At 40.8% G+C, this 25,424-nt stretch overlaps 1 protein-coding gene across 2 annotated transcripts in view; it reads left to right on the plus strand.

Annotated features, from left to right (window-relative positions):
- Nucleotides 1-25,424, plus strand: part of CNTNAP5 (contactin associated protein family member 5) — a 303,884-nt gene that overhangs the window by 118,451 nt on the left and 160,009 nt on the right. For both annotated transcript variants that reach the window (XM_069781056.1, XM_069781057.1), the window contains exons 4-6: nucleotides 13,281-13,428; nucleotides 22,039-22,242; nucleotides 24,814-24,998. In XM_069781056.1, coding sequence (XP_069637157.1) covers nucleotides 13,281-13,428; nucleotides 22,039-22,242; nucleotides 24,814-24,998 — 537 coding nt within the window. The remainder of the gene's footprint in view (nucleotides 1-13,280; nucleotides 13,429-22,038; nucleotides 22,243-24,813; nucleotides 24,999-25,424) is intronic.

Raw genomic sequence — 25,424 nt, forward strand, 5'->3', positions numbered from 1 at the left:
AAGAAATATTTTTTTATTTCTGTATGTGTGTAGCTCCGCACTTGGCTATGCTGAATTTCAGTGTTGTGTGGCCAGTGTTGCAGAGTAGCTCCTCAATAGCAGGGTTTTTTCCTGAGTGCTGCTTAAGTCTAAAGCAAGCATTGTCTGCCTGTTTGGTACCTTGCCTATCAACTCCACAAATGTGCATTTCTGTTTTCTAAAATTTGGAGTTTAAATCACTATGTCAGTTACCCTCTCTATTCAAAGGTGTTTTCTCTACTCGGGGATCTTTTTTACCACATCATCTACTGTTATGTTGTCCTGGTTTTGGCTGGGATAGAGTTAATTTTCTTTCTAGTAGCTGGTATAGTGTTATGTTTTGGATTTAGTATGAGAATAATGTTGATAACACACTGATGCTTTTAGTTGTTGCTAAGCAGCGCTTAGACTAGGTCAAGGGTTTTTCAGCTTCCCATGCCCAGCCAGCGAGAAGGCTGGAGGGGCACAAGCAGTTGGGAGGGGACACAGCCAGGGCAGCTGACGCAAAGTGGCCAAAGGGCTATTCCATACCATGTGACGTCATGCCCGGTATATAAACAGGGGGGAGTTTGCCGGGGCAGGGGCAGATTGCTGCTCGGGAACTAACTGGGTATAACTCGGTCGTCGAGTGGTAAACAATTGCATTGTGCGTCACTTGTTTTATGTATTTGAATCCTTTTGTTATTATTATTGTCATTTTATGATTGTTATTATTATGATTATTATTTTCTTTCTGTCCTATTAAACTGTCTTTATCTCAACCCATGAGTTTTATTCCCCCTTCCCCATCCCCCTACATGGGGGCAAGTGAGTGAGCGGCTGCATGGTGCTTAGTTGCTGACTGGGGTTAAACTACAACATATGTGAAATGGTAATGTCACCTCGTCATGTTCTTGATAACCCAGATCTAACACTCTAATGTGGAAGAATTTCAATCTGTATAAATACTAGGATGATCAATAATAACTCAGTAGCCCTATGGGGTTCTAACCTTTGTTGTACCAGTCCTTCCCACTCCATCCTTATGTCATTCGTACTCTGCAACTGTACGGCCTCCTCCAAGTGTCTTCTTTCCACTAAGCTCCTGATAAGTCTGCTGGGATGTATTTTCAAATAAACAAGGCTTTCATCCAAGTTAGTTAGACTTCCAGAATTAGCACGTGTACATTTGACATAACCCTAGAGAACTGTATTGACATGCTCTGTTCAAATGGGACTTGACTTCCCGAGACCATGCTTTACTGGTTAAAATGTGTGGATTTTGTCTGTTTCTGTCCTGTGCTGTAATCAAGGGTAAGAAATTATCTTTTCATTCCTCAATGACTCATGAACACTGACATAGAGGGAAATCAGACTCTCTGAGAATGCTAATCTGAGACTCTCCAAGATTGTCATATAATAAAAGATTTGGAAGCCTGCAGAATCGCTGCATATTCTTTTAGTTGTAATGTGTTGATTTAGTGGTGTTTTAAATAACTGTTGTCTTAACGCTGCTTTTTCTCAGTGTGGGTACCAGTTCAGGTGTTCGTTAATGCTATACTGTAGAAACCTGAGGAGTTGAAATGTGCATGAGACTATAGTATTGATGCCGATGAAGTTGAGAACATACCAGTGTTCTTTATTACAGTTAAATTTGTATATTTGTGCCATCCTCTTCTGTTTGGCAGAAAATGAGCTCATCTTTGCTGAAGACAGAACAGTGAACGTACGTCCTAGCACAGCTTATTATGCAGGCCTCACAGTATGCAGAAGTTTTGAAAAGAAATCCTGTAATAGGTTAATTTTCCTCTCTGTGGGTTGCATTGTCTAAAGCACTTCTTTCTTTCTTCCTTTCTTGGTTACTTTTCAAGGTGTAGCTACTCATACTGCTTTCAGGAAAAAAAGAATCTTAAACACAATGTCTTCATCTTAATAATTCCAAAAAAATGTTAGGTGTTTCTATTTCTTGTTCTAAAGGCAAGCTCTTTCACGGATCTAACTCCTGGATCCTTTCTTTCACCTACAGTCAGGAGATTAAAAAGAATAAGAGAGCCCTGTGTGCTAGATTTTACACCTCAGGAGAAGGGCTTGTTAAGCAGCTATTGATTTTTATTTTTTTTTTTTTAAATTATCCCTCTCCCCCCCCCCCCCCCCCCCACCATCTCAGTTTCCATATTTAAACTGGAAATACTGGTACTATTATTGGAGAGACTCCCTAAGGTTTCTAGTTCTTGAGTGTTTGCCTGGCTATGATTTAGGGAAAAAAATGTATCGAAGTGCAAGTAGAAAGGGCAGCTTGCAAGAAGTGTGGTAGAAGAACACTCTGGAGAAGCAAACTATCCAATTAGTATTAACAGGCATTATGTTGAAATTATTGACATGATATTTTAAAATACAATTCTACTTTTCCCTTCTCTTAAACCTTTTGCCTTCACTTAAGCCATGGTTCTGATTTGATTTCTTTAAAAGTATCCATTATGGTAAATCTTGGGCTGCAGGTCCATACAGAAATCAACTAATTTCCTTAATATTTTTACATCTCTAAAACAGCATGTGAGGCTCCTGAACCTAGTGCCACAGAGTGCAAGGTTTAGGAATATTTCCAGACCTTGTTCGTTTTTGTTCCTTTCTTAAATGGAGGTATACAGAAGAGGATGACAACTAGCAGTCTTTGTTTGCCTTCCTATGGGTGATCCATTACAACTGCTTAAAAACTGGTGATCTTTTTGTGTAAATCAGCATCGCATATCTTGCTGTTAGAAGATGCGAAGACATAGTTTCTCTAAGATGATCCTCCCTGGGGAAAGGACAAGAATGCAGCTCTTATGGAAATTCCTAGGGACAGTCCAGAATAATGCAACCCAGTTTACATATTTACAGAAACCTTTGTTGCATAGAAACTCTGCTTGTTGCAAGAAAATTTCCAGGTTCCTTCCCTTATGTTCAGCAACACAGCGATCATGCTCATTTTGAAATATGTTTTTTACAAGTCCTGAAATTTCCAACTCACTGAGCAGTTCCTATCCTCTTTCCATTTTCAACATGAAAATTATGAAGCACTTTTTATTTATGGCCTCCTGTGATCTTGGATCTGCTGAATGTATCATGACTTTATTTAATGTCCTACTGTAACAGCAGTTACAGGCCTTTTGTGTACGTGAGCAAGATTTACACTTCAGAGTCAGAATTCCAGGCCATCTCCTCCTTGGGTCACGAACAGAAAGTTACTTTTTTCATGTTGTAGTTTAGAGAACATCACGATCTTCAGAACCTACTGCTGAGGAGTTTTTGGTGTGGCTGGCATAATAAAATGTGTGGTTGAAACTCAATGGGCAGACACGCATTTGGAAGATGTTGCATGCACGTATGTCCACAGAGATGTTGCAAAAGCTCATCTTACTCTATTTCAGAAGAAAAGTGGTTTCTGTGAGTTGCTTACTGTTCTGGAGATTAATTTAATGTGGTTCAATGACAGACCCCGATGTGAAAGTGGAATGACAAGACTCAAATGTACAATGCAGCAAACATTACAGTAATGGCTTTGTAGGAGGAAGCTATGTCAATTAGATTTAACCTTCCTGTGGTAAGAAAAGTCTATGCAACTCACTAAGCCAAGACTATGGCTTATGTACATGAGCATGGATTTACTGCTCTGAAGGGTGTGGTAATGATTTACACCAATACAGGGTGTAACTCATGGTGTATTGACACAGGAGAATTTGCAGTTTAACAAGGCATGGTTGAAAAAGTCTAGAGAAATACATGGGCAAATAGGTTTTTTGTTTTCTAATTTGCAATTACATGGTGCTTTTGTAAGCACAGCATAACAAACCTTAGAAACAGTCACTATTGTTAGTATTATTTATAACCTCAGGTTTGTGTACTTTATGATGATGACACTACTGAGAGAAGATCTTGAATAAGGTAAACAGCACAGTGGGATCAGTCTACAGCGCCCTTTTGCAATGTTAACTGTTATCTTGGCTATTCTCCTATGCAAAGGAGAAAAAAGAAACACAGAAGGCAGTGTATAGCAAAAAATATGTGTGTATGCATGTGCATTTCAGTGCACTATAAAACACTGGAGAAAATCAAGCCTACCTATTTATTCTCTTCCACAGGATATTACTTTACTGATCCAAATGAAAATGCCATCAAACTTCATAACAGGGAAATAATGTAAGATAACGAAGCACAATATTCATCTGAGGTCACTGTTGCATGCAATAACTAACACTTCTCTGGTGTCATCTTGCTGGATCTGTCTGGCAAATTGCAACCAGAGAGTGTACAAGTGTACAGTGCTAGCTATTTAAATGCACTGTGATGAACCTAAATACGGGGAAGGTTCCCAGAGTTCCCTAACGTTGCCAGACATAAACACCTTCGCTGCATTGTTAATCCCACTAATTTAATGTAAAGCATGAAGGTCTCCATGAGATTTATGCAGAAGAACAGCTGAAATCTATGATTAATGTTGGCAGTGGAAAGAGCAGTTTCAGTCTGTTGGCTAAGGTTAATCTAGTCAAGGTACTGGGGAAATATTTATCCTTTGCTGTGATACAGCTTAAAATACTATCTATATGTAGGATTGCCTTTAAGATGAAGTGCAGGGGCTGAGCAGAAACAGGAATTAGCTGCCGACTTTTAGCTTAGACTTGTAATTTATGCATTTAATTTTGCTGCTTCTTGCTTCCATTATTATTAATTTATGTAGCAGTGATAATAATAACAGCGATAACAGCTTCACCTCCAAGTGCTTCACAGACAGAGCTGCTTCTAAAAACTAAAGATGGGGATCAATTCTCCATCACTGAAATGCAACTAGATGTGAGATGCAACATATTATTTGTATGCAAAGGCGTCTCAGTAGGGCAAAGAAATTGCACTTGGTCCATTGCTGGGAAGAAGGGCAGCCTGCCCATCTACAGGTTGGATAAGATGCTTGGGCTACATCTGTATGAGTAAATAGAAGAGGACAGGGACCATTTTCTAGTTGAGAGGTTGAGTGTTGTAGCTCATATATTATCCATTTGGTAAATTCTCTTTTCTTCAAAAGAAATCACTGTACCCAAGCGGCCTGTTGGGAATGGTCTCTGGTGGATACGATATCTCAGACTTTGCCAGGGTACAGTCTGGCAGACTCTGGAAACAGATTGACACTAACTAATTCAAACTGTTTGAAGATCAGACTGTCCATTCCAGTATAGAAATCCAGCATTTTGACAGGTGCTGCTGACCAAACTCAAAACAAGAAAAGAAATTAGGATTTGCTAGGGGTAAATCAGAACAGGAGAAAAAGAAAAGGAAAAAAAGCACAAATAATTCAAAATGTCTGTAATATTTTGTTTCATTTTCTTTGGTATAAATACAAATGTTTCATTGTCCTGAAGGGGCCCAAGAAGCTTCATGTTTTTAACATCACCAACTGATGTTTTCTGGATTGACACAGACCTGTCTAAACCAAAATATTACATAGATTGTCTTAATAGATAGTCTTTAAAAAACATTTTAAAATGTTTTCTTTTGCAAAGTATTTTGATAGTGTAAAAATCTGTGGGTTTTATTGGAAAATCTGTGAATAGTTCTACTGTTAGCAGAAGAATAATACACAACATCCTTAATATAAATGTGGTTTACGTTGGGCAGTCATCTATCTGAGGCTAATTATGTTGTTAACAGTATTTGTTCCTGTATTTGGAAAGTAACTAACCAGAGAGAAGGGTATGCATTCAGTGTAATGGGGTAGATCAGAGGCAAATAATCTTCTCACTTGAGCAGATTATTCAAGGAGGTGATGAAGTAGTATGAACCCTGCCACGTTATTGTATCTTCTCTCCCCTGGACTACTCTGCTAGATACAGAAACTGCCAGTAGCTCAGAGGTGACTAACTAATGCTTAGAAACCCAGGTGGACATTGCATTGCTGAAGCACAGCAGTCAGCCCCTCAATAAGTAACAAATGCAATGCATATTTCCCAGTTGGACCCCTGCTTGATAACCCATACTGCAGCCATTCATTTTAATTCTTACTGTATAGGGAAGTTAAACTACCTCTTTGTAGAACAAGATTTCTTTTTTTCTTCCATGGGGGGTGGAGGACTGGGAAGAGAAACTCGCTTCTTCAGATAATAGGTGACGGGAGGATAATTTTGACAGGTGACTCTTGTATTCTTTTCCCCCCTGCTCCTCCCTGATAGCAGCTCTGACACTGTGCCGGGGGATATTGGTTTTGAGGTTCTTGTCAAGGATGGATGTTTTGAAGAGAAAAATGTATCTGCTTTTAGGAAAGAAGAAAAGAAACACAAGCAGAATAGAGGCTTCTCTTTCTGAAGGTAGGATAGGCTTTAGACTAGCTAGAGTCATAGTGTTCAACCTGGAAGGGAAAATGTGAGCCTGGAAACAGGCAACTTGGCTCAGAAGGCTGTTAACCAGAAATGACTGGTTACCTTTTGTAATGAAGACCATGGTGCATTAACAGGAAAGACAGACGTGAAGTAGGAAGAGATGCTCCGAGGCAAGTGATGTGCTAAGAGGACTCATCCTGCCCTCCAGCTTCCAGTCCCTGGACCAGGCTGGCAGCCATTTCCTCTTGGGCTCAGATTGAAACCTGCTTATATCGGTGGAAAAGGCTCACATTGACTCTCCAAAGCAGGCAAGTTTTTTGTCCTTGAAGTAAAAAAAGTACTTCATTTTTAGAGATTGGTTGAAATAAAATTGAAAGAAAATTTAACTTGCCTTTTGAGAAAGAGAAGTGAGAAAATACAACGCATAGGTTTGCCATCCATGTGCCAAATGTGGCTGCACGGTATGTGAAAACAAAGATCTAAACTGCAGCTCTTTAAGGAGCCGAGCGGTCCTTGTTGTTCTTTCCTTCTCCCCATGGTCTTGGCCGCCTCTAATGGCAAAAGGATTTTTAAGGCCACATGCTGAAAGAGGGCTACTCCCAGGGGCCAGGTCCTGCCATGAACCCCTGTGCTGGAGAGCTGCTCTTAACACACCCTCCAAATGAGGTGGAGCTTTTAGCAGCTCCCAGTCTGGACATGGCAATTGAGATGACAGCAAAGGCATTTTACTATGTTTCTTCATGACAAGATATTAACAGTTCTGGCTTGATGTGTTGGGCAGGACTTTTTCCATTACATAAGCAAAGCAACATTTTTCACTGTTGACATGCACAGTATGTTAGACTTTGAAGTTGTATTTTTTCTTCCACATTTTTCTGTCTCTTTTTTTTTTTTTTACATCTTTGTGTAATTTTTTTAATTTTTTTTTAATTTTTTTTTTTTAATCTCTGTGTTTTAGGGCTGGGCCAAGGTGAAGGGGGGAGTTTCTAGAATTGCCTGAACTGACAGTTGCTTTTGTTTTGCAGCAGAAACTAAATGGATTTTTTAATTTTCATTGTTATGAAAAGTCACCACAAGCCTGTCCAGGCCCAAGGTGTTGCTAGCAGGCACTGATGTGGTATAATTGTTCTGTGAAAAAACCCTGTAGCATCCCATTAAAATCAGAGGCTGCTGAGTTTCCATATGGTGCGTTTGTGGCTGTATTGTGTCTTTGTCATGGTAGGTTTCAGTCTCTTTCCACTCATACAAGCAGAGATGTGGGACCCCTACCATAACTTGGTTTCAGTCACTGGCTTCCCCAAACCCTGGATTTAATACCCACACTCAATAGCTCCACTGACTTGCATCCCAGGTAATAAGAACTTGAGCAGAACTGAAATCCTGTTGCCTCTGAGGAAGATAAAAGCTATCCTTGAGTCAGAGTTTATTTCAACCTAGAAAATGTGAAAAGCTAGGCAATGTTTTCTCCTTCCTGTTTCAGATTTTCATGTTGTTTCTTAGCTGGAAATTCATTTTTTCTTTAAAGTGCATATATGCTCAAATATTTGAGGAGGTCCTAGGAGGCATACACCAGGAAGCATGTTCTGTATCAGAGTGCTAACTCCTTAGCTCCTGATCTTTCTCATCATAGTAAGGAAGTTTAAAAGGGAGAATGACATTGTTTTTCTCTTAAGTATTGCAGTTTTGGGATTTATGACAGGCTTAGCTGCTTTTTATCTCACTTTGGTTCCTTCACTAAGCTTCTGGATAGCGTGCATTAAGTGTGCTCCTGTCCTTTCTTTAGGCACTGGAGGCAGCATACTGCGACGTCATGGGTGAGATTTTAAGGTGGAGTGCTCTTTTTTGTGCTTGTATTTCTTTCAGTGACGGTTGAAATGTTGTAAATTGCTTACATCTGTGTTTGTGCCCTCTGCACATTCATAATCTGATTTTTTTTTTTTCCTCCCCTCAGCTCAGTTCATCAGAATAACTTTGGCAGAAATGAGAGTATTCAATATGTCTTAAAATATCTCCCCTAGAAGGTAGTTAACCTCAGGTCTGCCTGCTCACTGTTCAGGGTTGATTGTGCCTATGTTGCTGCTTGCATACTCATTTTGAACCCATCCCATTACCTGCCTAACAAAGTGGGAGAGCAAAATATATTCAGCAGAGTCATTGTGGGAACTACATTCTGCAGCTCTGTAAATAAGTTGCTATTTGCTGTGCAGAGTGTCTGTGCAGGAGAGACTGAGATAAAGTCCTGCGTCTGATGCTATCTTTTGAATTGATTAGGCTTTCATGAGCAGACACTTTTCTTGCACCCAGTTTCCACTCGTCTGTCTAAAGGTGGAGATCGGTTTAAGAGTTTGGCCAAAGGGTGATCTAAAGTTAAGCACATCAGAACTCACTGGTCTGATGTGGCGTAGATCTGAGTTAATACATGAGGTAGAGAAACAAATGTGTGTCTGCAGGGTTATTAAACAACTGTCATGTTTCACCACAGTTGTGTGACATTTTCCTGAACTGCCCTTGAACAGCTTTGGGGATCCCCCTGAACGGGAGAGTTGTATAAACAGCCCATTCATTTGAATTGTTATGTTTCCTGGGGGAGTCATACATCCAAATTCCAAGTAATGACGGTGGGTTTGAGATTTAAACTTCTTTGAAAGTTTTCTTCTAAACTGGAATTCTATTTTGTTCCCCTTCAGTATAACCCATGAACCAGGTGGGCTGACCATTGGGAAAAGTGTTGTACATGCTTGTCTTGCTCTTACTCTTCCCTACCTGCCGACAGCCACTGCCAAAGAGGTAGCACTGGGCTGGTTGGACCCTGCTCCAAACCACTGCAGCTGTTCTTACCTCACCTCTGCCTGCCAGTGGGACCTGTCTTTGCTGGCTCATAAAAAAAGCCTCATAAAATATTACTGTGGTGCCACGCTCTGTGTCACAGCGGGGCATCGCGCAGCCAGGCATCGTCAAACAAGCTTGGTCCGAGAGGCAGCCCTGCCCGTGGCAAGCTGTTAACCTTACAGCCACTAGCACCAGGGAAAAGCTTTTGCCTTCAAGAAGGTGGTGGCAATATTTGGTGCTAATGGAGCTTTTTGATTTATAAGCCCCATAGAATGCCAGAAACAGAATTTCCCAAGTAAATCATCAGTCTGTTGTGTTTAGAGTGCTTGTAAGAAACCACGGATTTCAGCGTAACGCTCCTTCCTAGAGCAACTGTGTTGCATGGGAAATGGCATGTGGGTGCTCTGTTTTCTTTGCTAGCTTGTTGTTTTGTTCCTGTGAATTAATCCCTATCAACAACAAGTTGTAATGGAGGCCGTTTCTCAAGAGGAAGTATTTCTGCCATTCTCACCGTTAAGTTTACTGTTAATCAATATTTGAACCTCCAGGGCTACGGAATCTGGTACTGCATCCTTGTTTCACCTTCTTTAATGGATGGATTATTTCCGTGTCAGCTGTGGATCTAAGTTTTCAAGTGACCATCTGTGGCAATTGGTGTTATTCAATCAATGGTCTACAGCCCACAGGTGGTCCATAAAACATTGGAAGGTGATCTGTATAGCAGTGGGAGTTGGAAGTGAAAATCAAAGCAATCCTAAAGGCATACACGCCCCGCAGTTAGCAGCAAGCAGTGGTGTGCCAGCTGCATGCAAAACCATCTCATAGGCGCAGATCGATGGGTACAGCATTGCCTGTGGATTTTTTTTTTCTACAAAAAGTTTCATTGGCTCTTTGGTTATTAGAGAAGCTTGAGAAACACTGCCGTAAGGGATGTATTGGACTTTTGAAGGGTTTATTTTTACCAACATGACTGTTTCAACGTGGGAAGGAAATTTTTTACATAGCTGCGCATCAGGCTTGGAATCAACTGATTTGGAGGCTGGGTGTGGGTAATTCTGGCTCTTCCATGGGGTGTCGTGAAGGAAACCTATCCAGCACAGATGCCTGCGGGTGGGCACCTGGGTCTGCTTGTGGATGGTGGGGTACAGCTTTCTCTGTTTTATCCAGCAAAACCACAAAGCTCCTTTGATTGCACAGGCAGTCCCTGAAGTGTGCTGTACACACCATCTGCCTGGAGGCAGAGGACTGCCTCCGCGTGTGCGAGCAGCGGTGGCGCTCCCGCGCGTTGTGCTCGGGCGTGCGGTTGGCACAAGCTTTGCAAAAAAATGTCTTTACAGGTTTGCCCTGCAAGAGAAGAGTCACGACTGCCCTCAGCAAGAGTTACAGGTAGCTGTGAACTGCCTCGGTGGTTTTCCAGCGGCCACGAGGGCCCGCTGATGACAGAGTGCCGCGGTGTGCCGGCACAGGCTGCATTCCTGCCTGCTTTCCAAGCAGGAATGCATGGGCTGTTCAGCGCACGGTCGTATTTGCAAATCGCCTGGTTGCCATTACTTTGTAATTGCAAGGAGATATTTCTAGAGGTGCTGTGCTTTTCAACTTGCTCTTTCTCCCAGTATGTTTTTTTTATATAAGCCAAAAAATTATTACCTTGTGGGCCTGTGATGCAATGTGCAGTATTGACAGCCTTGTGTATGAGAGTATTATGAGAAAAAAACCAACACAGATGCTTGTTTCACAGTATTGCTGTATTAAAGTGTACTTTTTCTTTTGTCTCTTAATTTTCACCTTTTGCTTGCATTCTAGTCACTGCATTTAAGCTTTTCTTCAGAATTGGGAGGACTGGAAACTCTTTGCTCCACCTCTGTTCTTTTTCTTCTTTCTTTTTTATCTTATGAAAGGTGAGATTTTTACATAATCACAGCATATCAAGAGGATGAGCTTTCTAAGCAAACAAACAGAAAGCAACACTCCCGTTTATCCATCTTATGTATCTGTGAGTGTCTTAATAAAAATGTGAGTGCTGCCACAGCTCTGACTGTGAGACTTACTCTCTGCTGACAGTTTCATTACTGAGAACAACAAGATTTTTCACTTGAAATATGAGGAAAAAACCTAAAATACTCTCTGCTGGAATTTGACTTTGGCTCCTATCTGGAAAGCAATATGAATAAGCCCAGGACATCTTGACATGCTACTTGCGACACTCCTCAAAACATGTCTGATGGGCAGATCTGCTGAACTGCTGTATGTGGTTAACTTTGAATTAAGATCAGCACGAATCCTCATCCAAAAAATTTTAATTATATAGTATAGCTGAATTTGTGAGAGGTTAGTTAACCATCACAGAATACTTCTAGAAAACAAGAACTTGTGCATAAAAAGTTCAGAAGAAGAGATGCAGGATAAGCAAAGCTTTGGGGACAGCTGGGATAGCTGAATTATATACCCTTTTCAGCCTGAAAAGCACCTAATAAAAATAATTTTACAGATCATATGTTTTGAAGGGCGGTTTTTCACTGAGGTAACTGGGGTTGTGAGAAATCATTTCAGTAAAATTGTTCATCTTCAGAGGCAAGCGATACCAGCAATGAAATGCACCTGCAAAGCATGTTTTATGTATTGAGATGTGTGCTGTCTTTTGCATTCATGACTGGGTGGAAAATAAGGCTTATTGCATATAAGAGAATTTTCCCAGGTTAGAGTTTTTAAGGTGAAATGAAATAAGCATGGTATGATTTCAAAGTATTATGCCTTAGAAATGTTCAAGGATTTTTTTTTTTATTGAATATAGTTCTAATAAAACAATAGCACGCTGGGTTTAGTAAAACAAGAGCACACTAAATTTGAAGTTTTACAGATTTTTTTAACAACATTTGGGAAAAAGTTGGAATGCTTGCATTTGAGTAAAAATTTAAACAGCTGCTAATTAGTCCTTTTTTTCAGAGTGGAGATGAAACCCCCAATCTCTTTAACTCATCCTTCGGCCACCAGGAATGAATTGTAGGTCTACTTTACTGGGGTTATTCCAATCTGTGCTTGCAGTTGCATTGCGTAGGTGAATGGTGCCAGCTTTTGAGCTGCAGAAGCATTTAAAACTGGTACAACATTTTGTGATGAAATTTTATATTTATAAAGCGAAGGACCTCTTTTACAAATACCGCCTTCCTGTGAGATTATTTTTTTAAGTTCTGTCTTTGGTTTTCATGTTTCACAAAACTGTTAGCTTCGAATTTAAATCCTAGCTGAGTTACTCAAATATTCTGAAGATTGAGGGAAGTCTATGATACACCTAGACCAATGTTACACAGTAAGGGTGTAAAGATGAATTGAAATTCTTCAGGCAGCATCAGAGCTTGGATGCTTGTCTTCAGGTTTGTCTTTGAAATCCTGCAGTCATTCTTCATCCATGAGAGAATTTCCTCTTGTTAAGTGATAATTCTAAGTAAGTCCATTAATTTTGGCTTGCAGTTGCAGGCAATTAATCAAATAGGCAAGAAAAAACAGTTAAATTATTATTGTTTGCAAGCTTTAACTCTCTTGGGTGAAAACACAGTCAAAATGCTGACTCTCCCGTGTACTGGCTCAGGCTTTCATCTCTTCCTATGTCTTGCTTGAGTTTTCTGTGGCATATCCAGATGTTCACTTTCCTGTTCGTCTTCCCAGGCTCTGTCCAACCTCAGTGCCTTGTGACCATCTTTTTCTACTGCCCTGAGTGCACCGAAGGCTAAACTGGACCCCATCCTTCACTGTGCTGAAGGGACTGTGTGTATGTTAGGGGCTGATGGAGTATTGTGGTGCGCAGGAATATCCTGGCTTTGGAGAAATTATGCAGCAGCTTCTCTAACATCCCCATCTACAACCTGCTTTTGTAACTCGCTGTATACGTCCCCCCACTCCGCTGAGGTGCTCTGTGTGCTGCTGTCTCCCTCCTTTCCCTCCATAAGGGACACAGCACTTAAAAGAAAACTTGACAATCCATTTCAATAATTTTGAGTAATTTATAAGACTGAGAATCAGGAAGAGGGGTGACAGTTCACAGCCTTAATTCAGAGTGCTGCATTCACCTGTCAGTGCTAAATGTCTCACCAAGGCTCTCTGTCCTTCCAGGTTTTCACAGGGAACAGCAATGCTGACAGTGTGGTTCACCACAAATTTCTGCACTCCACGAAAGCCCGCTTCTTGCGCTTCATCCCTCTGAAGTGGAATGTCGGTGGGCGAATAGGACTGAGAGTTGAGGTCTTCGGCTGCTCCTATAGTAAGTGGCTACATCTTAATCCACATTTTCTCAAAGAGTTTTTTGTTGATGCTGTCAGTGCTGCGGGAGGGGTCCAGCACAAGTTTTACGAGTTAAAAGATAATATGAAATATGTAGCCATAATTTATTTTTTCAGTAGTTGTTCATGCCTTTCTGCTCAGGGATGCGTTGGCCCATCTAGCTCAGCTGCTGAAGCTTTCTCGGAACTGAGCCCACCAGAGAGCAATTTGCTGCTGCTTGCTAGTGCAAGGCAGTGAGATGCTGCAAAACCTCCTGCTCCACTGGAGGGCACAAAGCTACTTGGGATCTTTTGTAGGGCTTTATTTGGGAATGGTACCACCTTTTGCTTAAAGAGTTCATTTTTGGTTTTAAGGCAAGTTAACTAGTTGTTGAAGGAAATGCTGCAGATTGTGCAGCTAGTACTGCTATTTGAGGCTGATGACTTTATAGCTCCAGAGAGAAGAGAACTCGTCTGCTGCCTTTGCATGAGCATTTTCTTTGGCACTCTTCATAACGCGTGGTGATGATCCTCCAAGACATGGTCTGCAGCGCTTTGTCACATGGGCTTTGCAGCAGCCTACAGACATTGCCTTTGGGGCATTTCAGCCACACAGTTATTGTACTGCTGCAGATGTATGACCTGTCACCACGGAAGAGTGTGAATGTAAAGAAAAAGGACCAAGGTTACTCCCTCGCACAAAACAAAAACAGGTCCACAAATAAGGAAACACAAGTCCGGTATTTGTTTCACAGGTGGCTGTAGGTTTATCTCTGAAATGGTCAAGTGTGACTTGAGACACTGTTTGAGACAGGTGAGATTTTGCTGGGGAGAGTTCAGGGGATAACAGCATTTTACCAGTAAGTTCAACGTGGTGTGGCACAAGTCACCATCATGTGACACTACTGTACTTGTACATCTCTCCATTTAGCTTACGTCCTCATCTGCTTCTGCTGGGTACAGAAATGGGTTGTAAGATAATAAGCAGAAAAACTCCTATTTGGGAATAAATGAGCAAGTGTCTTAAACCTTTTGATTCACACAATCCCGTTGAACAGGGACACAGCTCTGGGACTCTTAGTGGCCTCATCACTACACTCGGGTTGTAGGACTGATTCACATGGTTTCACAGGAAGATCCTTGTTATGGTCTGTGTGTAGATCTAGAAGATCCATTCAGCTTTCTTTAAATGCTGCTTCTCCACCTACTTTGATGCTCAGGCACTGTGGACTATCATTCATTTAAGTACAGACCTGCAACAGCCTGGTCTGAATGGAAAGTCACTAGGGCAAGAGACCTTTTCCAGCCCTACCAGTGGACATGGAAACTGAAAACTATAAATCGGAACCAACTGCACCTGATGACATCATACCAAAGCAGCTGTCTCATCTGTTTTCAAAGAGCTTTCTTCTGTTAATGATGACCAAACCTCTACAGCGAAGAGTATAGTCTAAACAGATGTGCAACAAACAGAACTCAAACTGAAGGTTGAATCTTTTATAGCTGAATGTGTTTTGGTGTTACTCTGTGAAATACTACGCGGGCACTACTTTCATGTCAGATGGTGATTGTATCTTCTATGATACGGAGAAGACTTCAGAGTCACTTGCAGGCTGAGTTTCCTTGCGCTTCATCTAAGTCTTCATCTTTGTCCTGTACCCTGCAGTTACAGGAAATAAAAATGGTTGTGCAGAATCAAGGTATGAGATTGAAGCAAGCCACAAAAGAAATAAAGGGATTCATAAAAGTTTTACAGAGTGTTGAAATATTCATTCCGTTTATATAAATGTGCCATTCAGATTTCCCCCTGGCAAATTGCATATGCCAAGCAATACCTGTCTACAGGTTTTGCTTATATAGTTTTGCGGTCTTGGCTACTCCTAACGCAGGTGCTGCAGCACTGTACAAAAGATGTTTGATCATTTATAAAATGTCATCTTTACTGTTACACTGACAGACTATCTGCAGCAGATCCTGAGCTGGTGTACGCCTACATAACTGCATTTTGTAACGTGTGACAGCATACAGTCTCATCCACCATGTTCAATTCTGGCACAAGAAATATATTAATCATTTGAAGAGAGTTTTTAAAAATGATCCGAAAAAATCACAAGAGACAGGCTGTTGGACAAGCCAGGAAGGAAATGGAACTAGAAGAACAAATGTCCCAATGTGCACCATCTCTAAGAGATGACCCTTCATGGAAGTGTTTGTGTTTATATGAAAGTAAGGACGTGAGGCTGGGAGTAGGAACAGCATTATAGTCACCTACCTTACCAAAGGCTGCAGCTGATATAAATTCACTTGTAAGAGCCTAATTCCCAGTTATGCCCAATCCTCTTTAAGCTGTTGGAATGAGTTAAAGGCTTCTATAGGTAAACAAACCCAAAGTTTTTGATCTTAAGTCCACTGAAGTTGAAGAAAGGATTTCCACCAGCATTTTAGCTTTGGATCCAGTCCTGAAGTGTAAGAGAAAAAGAGAACATGTGCATGGGGAACACACATGAAGCAAATCCTGCACAACCATACAAGTGTGACTGCGGGGTTATTCCTACCTCTTAGCCTACTTGTAGAAGCATGTTGAAATTCAGATGATGCTGGACTACTGGCTGTCCATTCCACTTTTCAGGCAAATGTTGCCTCGGAAGCACAGCACCTGATCTGAAAACAGAGTTGCTTTATATTGATATTTGGAGCAGAAAACTGCAGAAGTGAAGTTTTCATTTACAGACAAGCTTGGAGATCTTTTTTTGTGTGAGTGGCAGCATTTATTGTTTGGCTGAAACAAAAGTCTGGGGACACTGACAGCTTAGGCCATCTGAATTTCATGTGCTGCTGCACATCTGTTAAAACCCTGGGACTACTGCCAAACATGCAGCTGAGCACCTCACTGTGATGCACCAGGGTGTGTAAAATAGCCCGTGGTTCCTTGGATGGTCTCTGCTCACATCAGCTCCTTTTTAACCTTGCATATTTGAGCAGGAGATGACAGCTGTAGGAGAGGTTTGTGGCTTCGCTGCTGCTTAAGCATTTTTGTGATGGCAAGGTTAGGTGAATGTGATACTCCTGGGTCAGCGCAAGGTTCTGATCTCTCATTTTTGGAGTATGAGTGTCCTGTGCGGCATACTCTGCTGAACAGGTTCCAGGAACAAAACCTTGTGCTAACTTTTGGCAAATGCAGCTTTCAGTGATGACTGTTTAGCAGGGAGTGTGTGGAAGGCATCAGGTCTCGTAGGTCACCAAACACTCTGCCAGGACACAGTAACAAAAAATACTGAAGAATCATATTAGTGATTAACTGCTATGTGCAGTGGATGCCAAAGTGGCTAACTTAACATGTGATTGCACTGTGCTGCTGAATGGCACTCACTGTTTATTGCTCCTGCTAGAAGTAATTTACTGCTATGAATTTATCCCCCACACTTCTCTGTCAAACAAGACAGCTCTCGTCTTTCTTTTTGTTTTCCTTCCCCCCGCTCCCCACCTTTTCCTTTTCATCCTCTAATTGGGTGCCAGTTGACATTGTTTCTTTGGAACATAAAACCATGATTTTTACAATAAAGCTCTTTCAGACACATGAGTGTGCTTGACCCTATCCCATACCAATCAAAGTTCCTGTGCAACAAAGCACTCCAAGGCTGTCAAATCAGCTGGAATTCACAGATGACACATGCTAATTGTTGTTTACTTTCTTACACAGAAAGTATGTATTTAAATGAAAGTTAATTACATTTATTTTAAATTCGTGTAAAGATTCCGTCTCACATCCTCAAAATAGGTACTGAAATAGGAAGGAGATGATCTTGATCTGAAAATATATGTTGATGTTTCCCTTTCAGAAAAGGATTTATGATGAGTTAAATGGAAATTTCCATGCAGAGGTATGTGTAAGCTCTCACTGTGCTTTTGCAGCAGTGTTTCCAGAAGCAGTGTGGTTGTAACAGATAACCAGAGCTGCAATAGAGGATGTGTTCAGACAAATGGTAAACCAATTGCTTTTGATGCTGGGGGCGGTGAGGGGGGAATGGGTATATCTTTATACTTGGGAAAAGTCTTGTTAGCTTAGTGTTGGAAAAAAAAAATCTGCTGACACAATTGCTTTTATAGGATAAGATTTATAGCTGCATTGAAGATGCTGATCATATTCTATAACTGGTTAACAGCTCAAAATGCATCAGCAGAATCAGGTGTATGTGCAGTGAACAGGCTGGGAAACCGCAGGAGAAACAATGATAGGGTGTGAGACAGTATCTTCTGCTTTTGAGAGCTGAGTTCTTCATTTGCAGTTCAGGACACTGATTTCTCATCTTTTGCTGTCATTGCTTCAGGGAATATGATCTGGTATTGTGCTTTTTGATTAAATGATATTTTTACTGGATCTTTTTTCATCTCCGTCTCTTTTTTTTTCTTTTTTTTTCCTACCTTCCTCCATCCTTTCCTTTGTCTTCCTGTGAGATAGAAAAGAACGCATTGCAGAGAACCACTTAATGTCTGATGATCGTTGACCAGTAGTGTTTGTAACCAACTGCATAAGATAAATACCCAAACAATTGCTTGGCAAGAGGCAGACATAAATTTGTGATAGGGATAAAACTGCACAGCAGAACAGTCACTTCTGAAGTGCTCACCCACATTCATCCTTTGGATTGCATGTCTGAGAGGGGTAAGGAGAGGGAAGTCGGGTTGCTTTAGACTCACTCAAGTCAATAGGACATGACTGGCCAGGAGAGATCTGTTCAGACCAGAAACAGTCCTACTCCTCCTGCAGGAAGTTAAAGCTTCTGTTCGTTGATGTAAATGCAAGACCAAAAATTCCTGTCTCAAATTGCAGTTGTTCCTAGGGGATATTTTTGTATTTTGGAATAACTGTCAATAAGTGTTTACTTTTTCTAAACTCATTAGGAGGACTGTCTTTGTAAATAAGAATGTATATCCTCTCTGCTGCCAGGAGCAGATTGCTGCACAAGTAAACTCCATGCTGTCACATTACTCCCAGCCTGGCTCCTCTCAGCACAGCTGGTCCCACAGGTTGAGCTCTGTGATTACATTCTCCCTTTTAAAAAAAAAAAAAAGAAGTTGAATTAACCTGATAGTCCATCTTCAACTAACTGCCTGTGTTTCCACCCACCCCCAAGTGACTTTCATGTTTGGATCTGTGTTGGGAAAGGAAATTCAAATGGAATGACATAACCAGCACCCCTGGGGCCAGAACCTCTACTGAATTTCAGAAAAGCTTGATGAATGATTTCTATTTTATGGGAACTTTTTCACCTGTGAGCAGGAGTATGTATGTACTCCTGCCCCCTGTACTTGGCACTGGTGAAGCTGCACCTTGAATACAGTTTTGGGCCCCTTGCTACAGGAAAGACATTGAGATGCTGGACCACGTCCAGAGAAGAACAACAAAGAAGGTGAAGGGTCTAGAGAACAAGTCTTATGAGGAGTGGCTGAGGGAACTGGGGTTTTTTAGTCTGGAGAATTGGAGGCTCGGGGGAGACCTTACTGCTCTCTACAGCTACCTGAAAGGAGGTTGTAGTGAGGTGGGTGTTGGTCTCTTTTCCCATGTAGCAAATGATAGGACAAGAGGAAATGGCCTCAGGTTGTGCCAGGGCAGATTTAGATTGGATAAATTTCTTCACTGAAAGTGTTATCAAGTGTTGGAACAGGCTGCCCAGGAATGTGGTTGAGTCGCCATTCCTGGAGGTATTTAAAAGATGTGTAGATGTGGCACTTAGGGACATGGCTTAGTGGTGGACTTGGCAGTGTTAGGTTTATGGTTGGACTCGATGATCTTAAAGGGTCTTTTCCGACCTAAATAATTCTGTGATTCTGTATGTATTTACAGCAGAGGCATCTGTTTGAGTTGTTGGTCAGTGGGGAATAACATGAAAGAAGCGTCTTTTGCCCGATCTCACTTTTGATGAGTTTTGTAGCCTTGTTGATGAGGACAGGGTAGAAAAGTACCCAGCCTGAGTGAAGTCTGTCTTCAGGGAGCATAAGTAAACCAGCAGACAGTGCAGAATGAAACTACATGTTGTGTTTTAGTTTATTATTCCTACAGATTTGCTGAGACTTGTAACATTTCTGATCCTTGTTCTCTTCCTGAGAGTGGATTATGGACGTACATGGACTAAATAAACACTAAGCAAACAAGCAGGTTTTCTGGAGTGACTATATTAGAATTGTGCTATATCTTTCAATTTTTAACAGGAAGCCAACGATTTGTTGTCATGCAAACTGCCACTAATGACTTTTGGCTGCCAGTGTTAGCATTTATTTGACATATTCCCATTTCGTTTGGGGCTATTTATTGGCCAGTGTACTCACAACTGATAATTAGTGAAGCAGAACTTCTCAGAAACAGGTTTTCCTTTGTGTTATACTCTGTAAATGTCAGTGGTAGAGCTCTTCAAGAAATTGTGTGTTATGCTGTGGCTTAGAGGAGAGTTAAAAACAAGGACTTAAGTGTGAATTCAGACTGGTTGAAGGCTTGGATCTTAAGAAGAAGAAGAAAAGAAGGCTGCTATTATGGCAACATTGAATCAGAGCTCTCTTACAGTATCTTTGGTTTTGAGAGCTTGGAGGAAAATCAACTTTAACTGCAAAATGCACTGGAAATCAAAGACTGTAACTTCTTTATAAGCTATTTTCTAATTCCTGCCTGTGTTAAAATGAAACCATTTTTATGATACACTTGCAATTTACTTTAAACAAATTGAAGCATTTAATGTAGCTAGGGGAAATTCATAAGAACTAAACTATGAATTTAATTCCCTTTATAGAAACTGGCAGTCAAGGTGTCAATAGAAAGAAATCAGCAATTCTTAAGGAGCTGTTTCTGAACACCTAATTTAGAAGTAAAAACCAGTAAAAGCAGATGGCGTGAATACTTTTGTATTCATGATACTTCCTAAACAAACAACTGTTCCACGTATGATGCTAAACAGCATGTTATAATTCTGGCATCACAGAGAAGAAGTTGGTCTTAGTTTATTCTGGAGTGAATTTTTCCCAGGGTTGAATTTCTTTGTAGTTTTATTCTCATAAGAAATAATCAGTTGACTTCTGATTTGGAATGGAATCAGTTTTGGAGTGACAGAATTTCACATCAAATTTAAATTTTGAGCTCCCTGCAAGTTTGTAAGTGTGCCATCGAACTTCTGTATAAACTGTCATATTGACATGCAGAAGTTATCAATGGTCCAGTTTAAAGAAGAAAAAAAGGAAAAAAAAAACCAACTCCTATTACTTTCGTTTTTAAAGAGGAACAAATGAAACTACCGTTAATGCTCAAAAGGATAGAAGAACTCTCAAGGGAGCTTAGATGACTTAAATCACCAACTTTAATCACAGTGCAGTTGCTGACCTGGAGGTCTTGATTGTTTTGCATATGGACTTTTCAGTTATTTTTCAAAAGAAAATGGAAAACTGGTAGCTTTGGATTATCATTAATACACATGGTTTGCAAACAAAGACAGTCTATGCTCTTTCTTCTTAGTTACTATGAAAGTATTCTTTGTCTTTATGCATGTATTCCAGTACCTACGTAGCTTAGTAAACCCTTGCTCAAATTCTTCATCGTCTGGTGTTTTTAATTCTTAAAGTTTTCCTTAACAACAGGAAATACCAATTGACAGATTTATTATTTACAAGTAGATATTTTATCCATAATTTATGTCAAATTGCATTTGGATAGAAATTGGAATTGAATTTACATATGTTGGTCACATGTTTGAATACAATGTGTTAGTTAAAAGTATTTAAAGCTACCTGAAATGTTCTGCTTATATATATATTTATTTTTTTTAAGTTTATTAAAAATACATTTTGCTTAAAATACCACTTTATAAAGCAAAGGCTGCTGCTGCCAAAGGAAATACTAATTGCAACTGAAGAATTGAAAGCTTGTTTCCTATCACAGTGATTGGGTTTTGGAGGCTGGCTGAAGGGGAAAATATGTTTCTAATAGGATTTTCAAAGGTGTATAATCAGTTTAGATGCCCAGTTCCCATGAAATCCCTTCAAAAGCTTTTTGAATTGATGCTTGACTACTCCTGCCAGCCTAGTCAATTTGCATACAGAAACATGGTTGATAAATGCCCATCACAAACAAGCAGCCAACCCTCAGAGGCTAAGATGCTGCTTATTTGGATGCAGAGGTGAATGCAGGCATGGCCGACACAGAAACAGCTCAACAGATGCTTGTGAAGCTACAAAAAGAGGAGCAAGAACTGAAGTGTTCAAAGTAATAAATAACATCCTGGGAGTGTTTCAGGCAAACAGCACATGTGGCAGGGGATGTTCTGGAGATCTGAATATGATGGAAGGCACCTGTTCTGTTCTAAAAAGTTGAGTGAGAAAGCAGTCTTGCATGAGAGAGAGGAGGACAAGTGCAGAGGAGTTCTGGTTTTATCCTAGTGTTCCCTTTCCCCAGACAGAGGGAGAGGATTGGAAACGAGTGAAATGTGGTTGCCCAGATGCCACGTACATCCTGTGGATGTACGCTTCTGAGAATACCTGGCTCCAAGTGGTATTTTAAAAGATCCTGAAAAAATACAGTCCCTCTCCTGAAGCTGCCCCTTCTTTTCATTTTTCCATCTTCTTTCTCCCAGAGTCAGATATTGCAGACTTCGACGGCAGAAGCTCACTCCTCTACAGGTTCAATCAGAAGCTTATGAGCACATTCAAAGATGTGGTTTCCTTGAAATTCAAGAGCATGCAGGGGGATGGAGTCTTATTCCATGGAGAAGGACAGCGTGGAGACTACATTACTTTGGAGCTGCAGAAAGGGAAGCTCTCCTTGCACATCAACCTGGGTAAGGGTAATTAGGGTTATTGGTTCACATATTATTGTAACAAGCATTGTCTTGGTTTGCTTTTATAAATTTATTGTTTATATTACACAGTATCTAAAAACTCCAGCTGAGATCAACAAAATATGCTGTGTGTATCAGACAGCTCACAGCTTAAATACTGGTCAGAGAAGGTGGAGGGGGAAGCAAAAGAGAATAGGCTTGACTGAGGACATGCAGGACATGATAGCTGAGCCAAGAAGAGACCTTGGCTCTTCTAACTAGTGCTGACCAAGGCTGAGTTGTTCAATGACTACTTTTGAAGTTCAGACCTTTGATGATGCATTCCAGCAGTGATTTAAAAAAAAAAAAAAAAAGTTCACTTTCTTCCCCTTCCTCGTTTTTTATTGTTATGATTTTTAAGAATAGCATTCCCAGGAAGTTTGGTTTGGAGTGCAGAAGGTTTATTTTTGGTTTGTATCTTATTCTTTCCATTCTGTGATCAGAACTGAGCTGAGAATACAGAACTTAAATGAAAATATTCTGGTCAAAACATTGTGCACACTTGTATTGCTTTGTTTCTGGAGATGGTTTCAGTTGAAAACTGAGTATCTGGAAGGCCATCACTGTGTGATTATATTAGATCAGAGGGACAGATGAAAGGCTGGCTTAATTTCTTTCTGTAGAAGGATGCTTGCTTTTTCCTGGTGAATATGCTAAAACACTTTGATAATGGCAGGAGCTACTGTAGTAGGAGTGATCACACCCCCTCTCCCAGCCTTATTGCAAAATCTTCATTAGCTTCATCTGTGGGTGACCCATGGTACTGGCCTCAGCAGTCCCTGCTGACTCACGTTTCTCATACTGAGGGGTTTGAGTTGGGCAGAAGTTTCCACGCCTGCATTGCTGTACTTTGGTCAGCACAGGAGCTGCGCTTACCCTGTCTGGGTATTGAACTTGGTCTGAAAGCCTCAGTGGCCCATCCAGATGGAAAGCTGAACCAAAAGCCCTCCCACTGTTAACCATGAGGGTGTGGGCAAGGAGGGGAGGGAATTAAGGTCCACATTTGACACTACCACTCTCAATCTTAATAACTTTGTTCAATAAAGTAATCTGAGCTGTTTGCAGTTCATGTATGTGGTCCTTAGACTGCCAAGGCTGATTTTAATAAAAATGGGAGATTTAGCATCTAGTAATGTATAGTATTAGCAGGGGCAAATGTCAGACTAGCAATTCCAGGACACCAAGAAGTTTGTCTAGAACAGATAAAGAAGGCAATGGTGTGGTATCTCAGTCCCCTGTTTGTGACTTGGGTAATTAAAAGAAATCATAAACTAGTCAGAGAAAAGTGGAGGTACTAAAACAGAATTTGTAGATAATTCTTTCTGCATTTTTTTCCTTCCTACTTAATTATGTTTGTTTTAAATGTTAGTAACAATTTTCCGTAGCTCTTGGATTTCATTCTTACATAACCTCATTAATTGTTTAGTCTCCAGCTAGTATTTTCTTTCTTTTTGTTTAGAAATGATAATGCAGCATTTTTCTGATTTGGTATTTGGATGTTATTTGGACCAAGTAGCTACTTCCTGAGCCTCTCGATATGGGATTCTTTGACTCTATGGATTTGTCCTCCTCTTACAAATGTTTCATACTAAGATAAGAATATACTATAGTTAATTATATTATGTTACTTCTTCCAGAGGATATGATGTTGTGAATAGTCTCATAGTCTGAGATAAGAAGATTTTTTATTATTTTTTTTTTCAGCAGTACAGTTTTTAGCCATTTCCAGTCCTCTGTATGCATTCATATGTCATGGGCAAGGGTTTTGATGTCTGTTCTTGAATCTGCTTGCATCTTGCCTGACAGTTTTGGAGTATGTGTTCTCTCCATTCTGCTGGAATATAAAAAAGGACACATACTCCCTTTCAGTGAGAGGCTCTGAAGTGTTCAGGCGTGTAGCCAACTGGAAAACAGAAGAGTGCTTGAAATCACCAGGGTTAGGGCCTAAATATTTTTATGACTCTTGATCTAAACTTTTGGAGATCTAGGCCAGGTTTAAGAATCTTTTTGAGCTGAACAAAACACTCGCATTCATGTTGCTTCACTGACTTGTGGCTTTTTTTGTCTGAAAATGGACAGATGCAATTTTCTTGTTAAAATACAAGAAGTACATAGTCGAAACTGAAGTGTCAGGACTGATCTGTTAATGTGAATAGAAAGGAGATTTTGATGCAACCTGAAGGGAGCTCTTAAAACACCAGGGCCTCAAATGCATAGCAGAACCAAGGGCACAGGCAGAGTGGCGATCCCCTGTGTGCTGCAAGGTATGGGTGCAGCATCGGGAAAACCTCCTGGCTTATCATAAGGATTTCAGGGGGAAAAAAAGTGTGTATGTGTGCATGTGCGTATACACAGATATATGAATAAGAGACCCAAAGAATCTAAAGCAAGCTTTGACGAGGGTCTGTTTCTGATGGGCAAAACTCTAGTTTGCATCTAGGAGCACTGCTCTGTGCTCCCCTTAAGTCCCCACGCTTCAGTTAAGGGCCTGGAGGTAATTCTGGTGTCTTCTGCCTGTCTCTGCCTCTCCAGGGGACTCCAACCTGCACTTCAGTAACAGCCACACATCCGTCACCCTGGGCAGCCTCCTGGATGATCAGCACTGGCACTCAGTTCTCATAGAGCGTTTCAACAAGCAAGTGAACTTCACGGTGGACAAGCACACCCAGCATTTCCGAACAAAGGGGGATTCAGATCACTTGGATATTGATTATGAGGTGTGTGAAGCCCTTTAGGTTATAACCTGGGAGATGAGGCTGAATTGGTATAAGATGAATGTGACAGAAAACCACCACCCAGCAAAGATCTTTATTTAATATTTCCTTCCCAGAGAGCTCTTTTCATGGTTAACAAACATGGACTACGTCAGTGCAACTCTGTGTACGACAGTCTCAGAAAATGGCTAGTCTCTGGGCAAATATGCATTGGATTATGCTTACACTTCAAAGTACAGCAGACTTTGAGCTAAACTCAAAGGTATAGCCTGGCTTCTAGTCAAATCTTCAGCGAGCAACCACGCTAATCTGTACGGAGAAGTGCTGTGTCATCATCTCCAGTATGATTTTAATGTGGGATCATTGCACACCATCCCTGCATCTTATTGACATGACCATGGGGATACCAGCTCTGAGTTGTGCCTCTAT

The sequence above is a fragment of the Haliaeetus albicilla genome, chromosome 4 (genome assembly GCF_947461875.1).
Source record: "Haliaeetus albicilla chromosome 4, bHalAlb1.1, whole genome shotgun sequence".
Lineage (NCBI taxonomy): Eukaryota > Metazoa > Chordata > Aves > Accipitriformes > Accipitridae > Haliaeetus > Haliaeetus albicilla.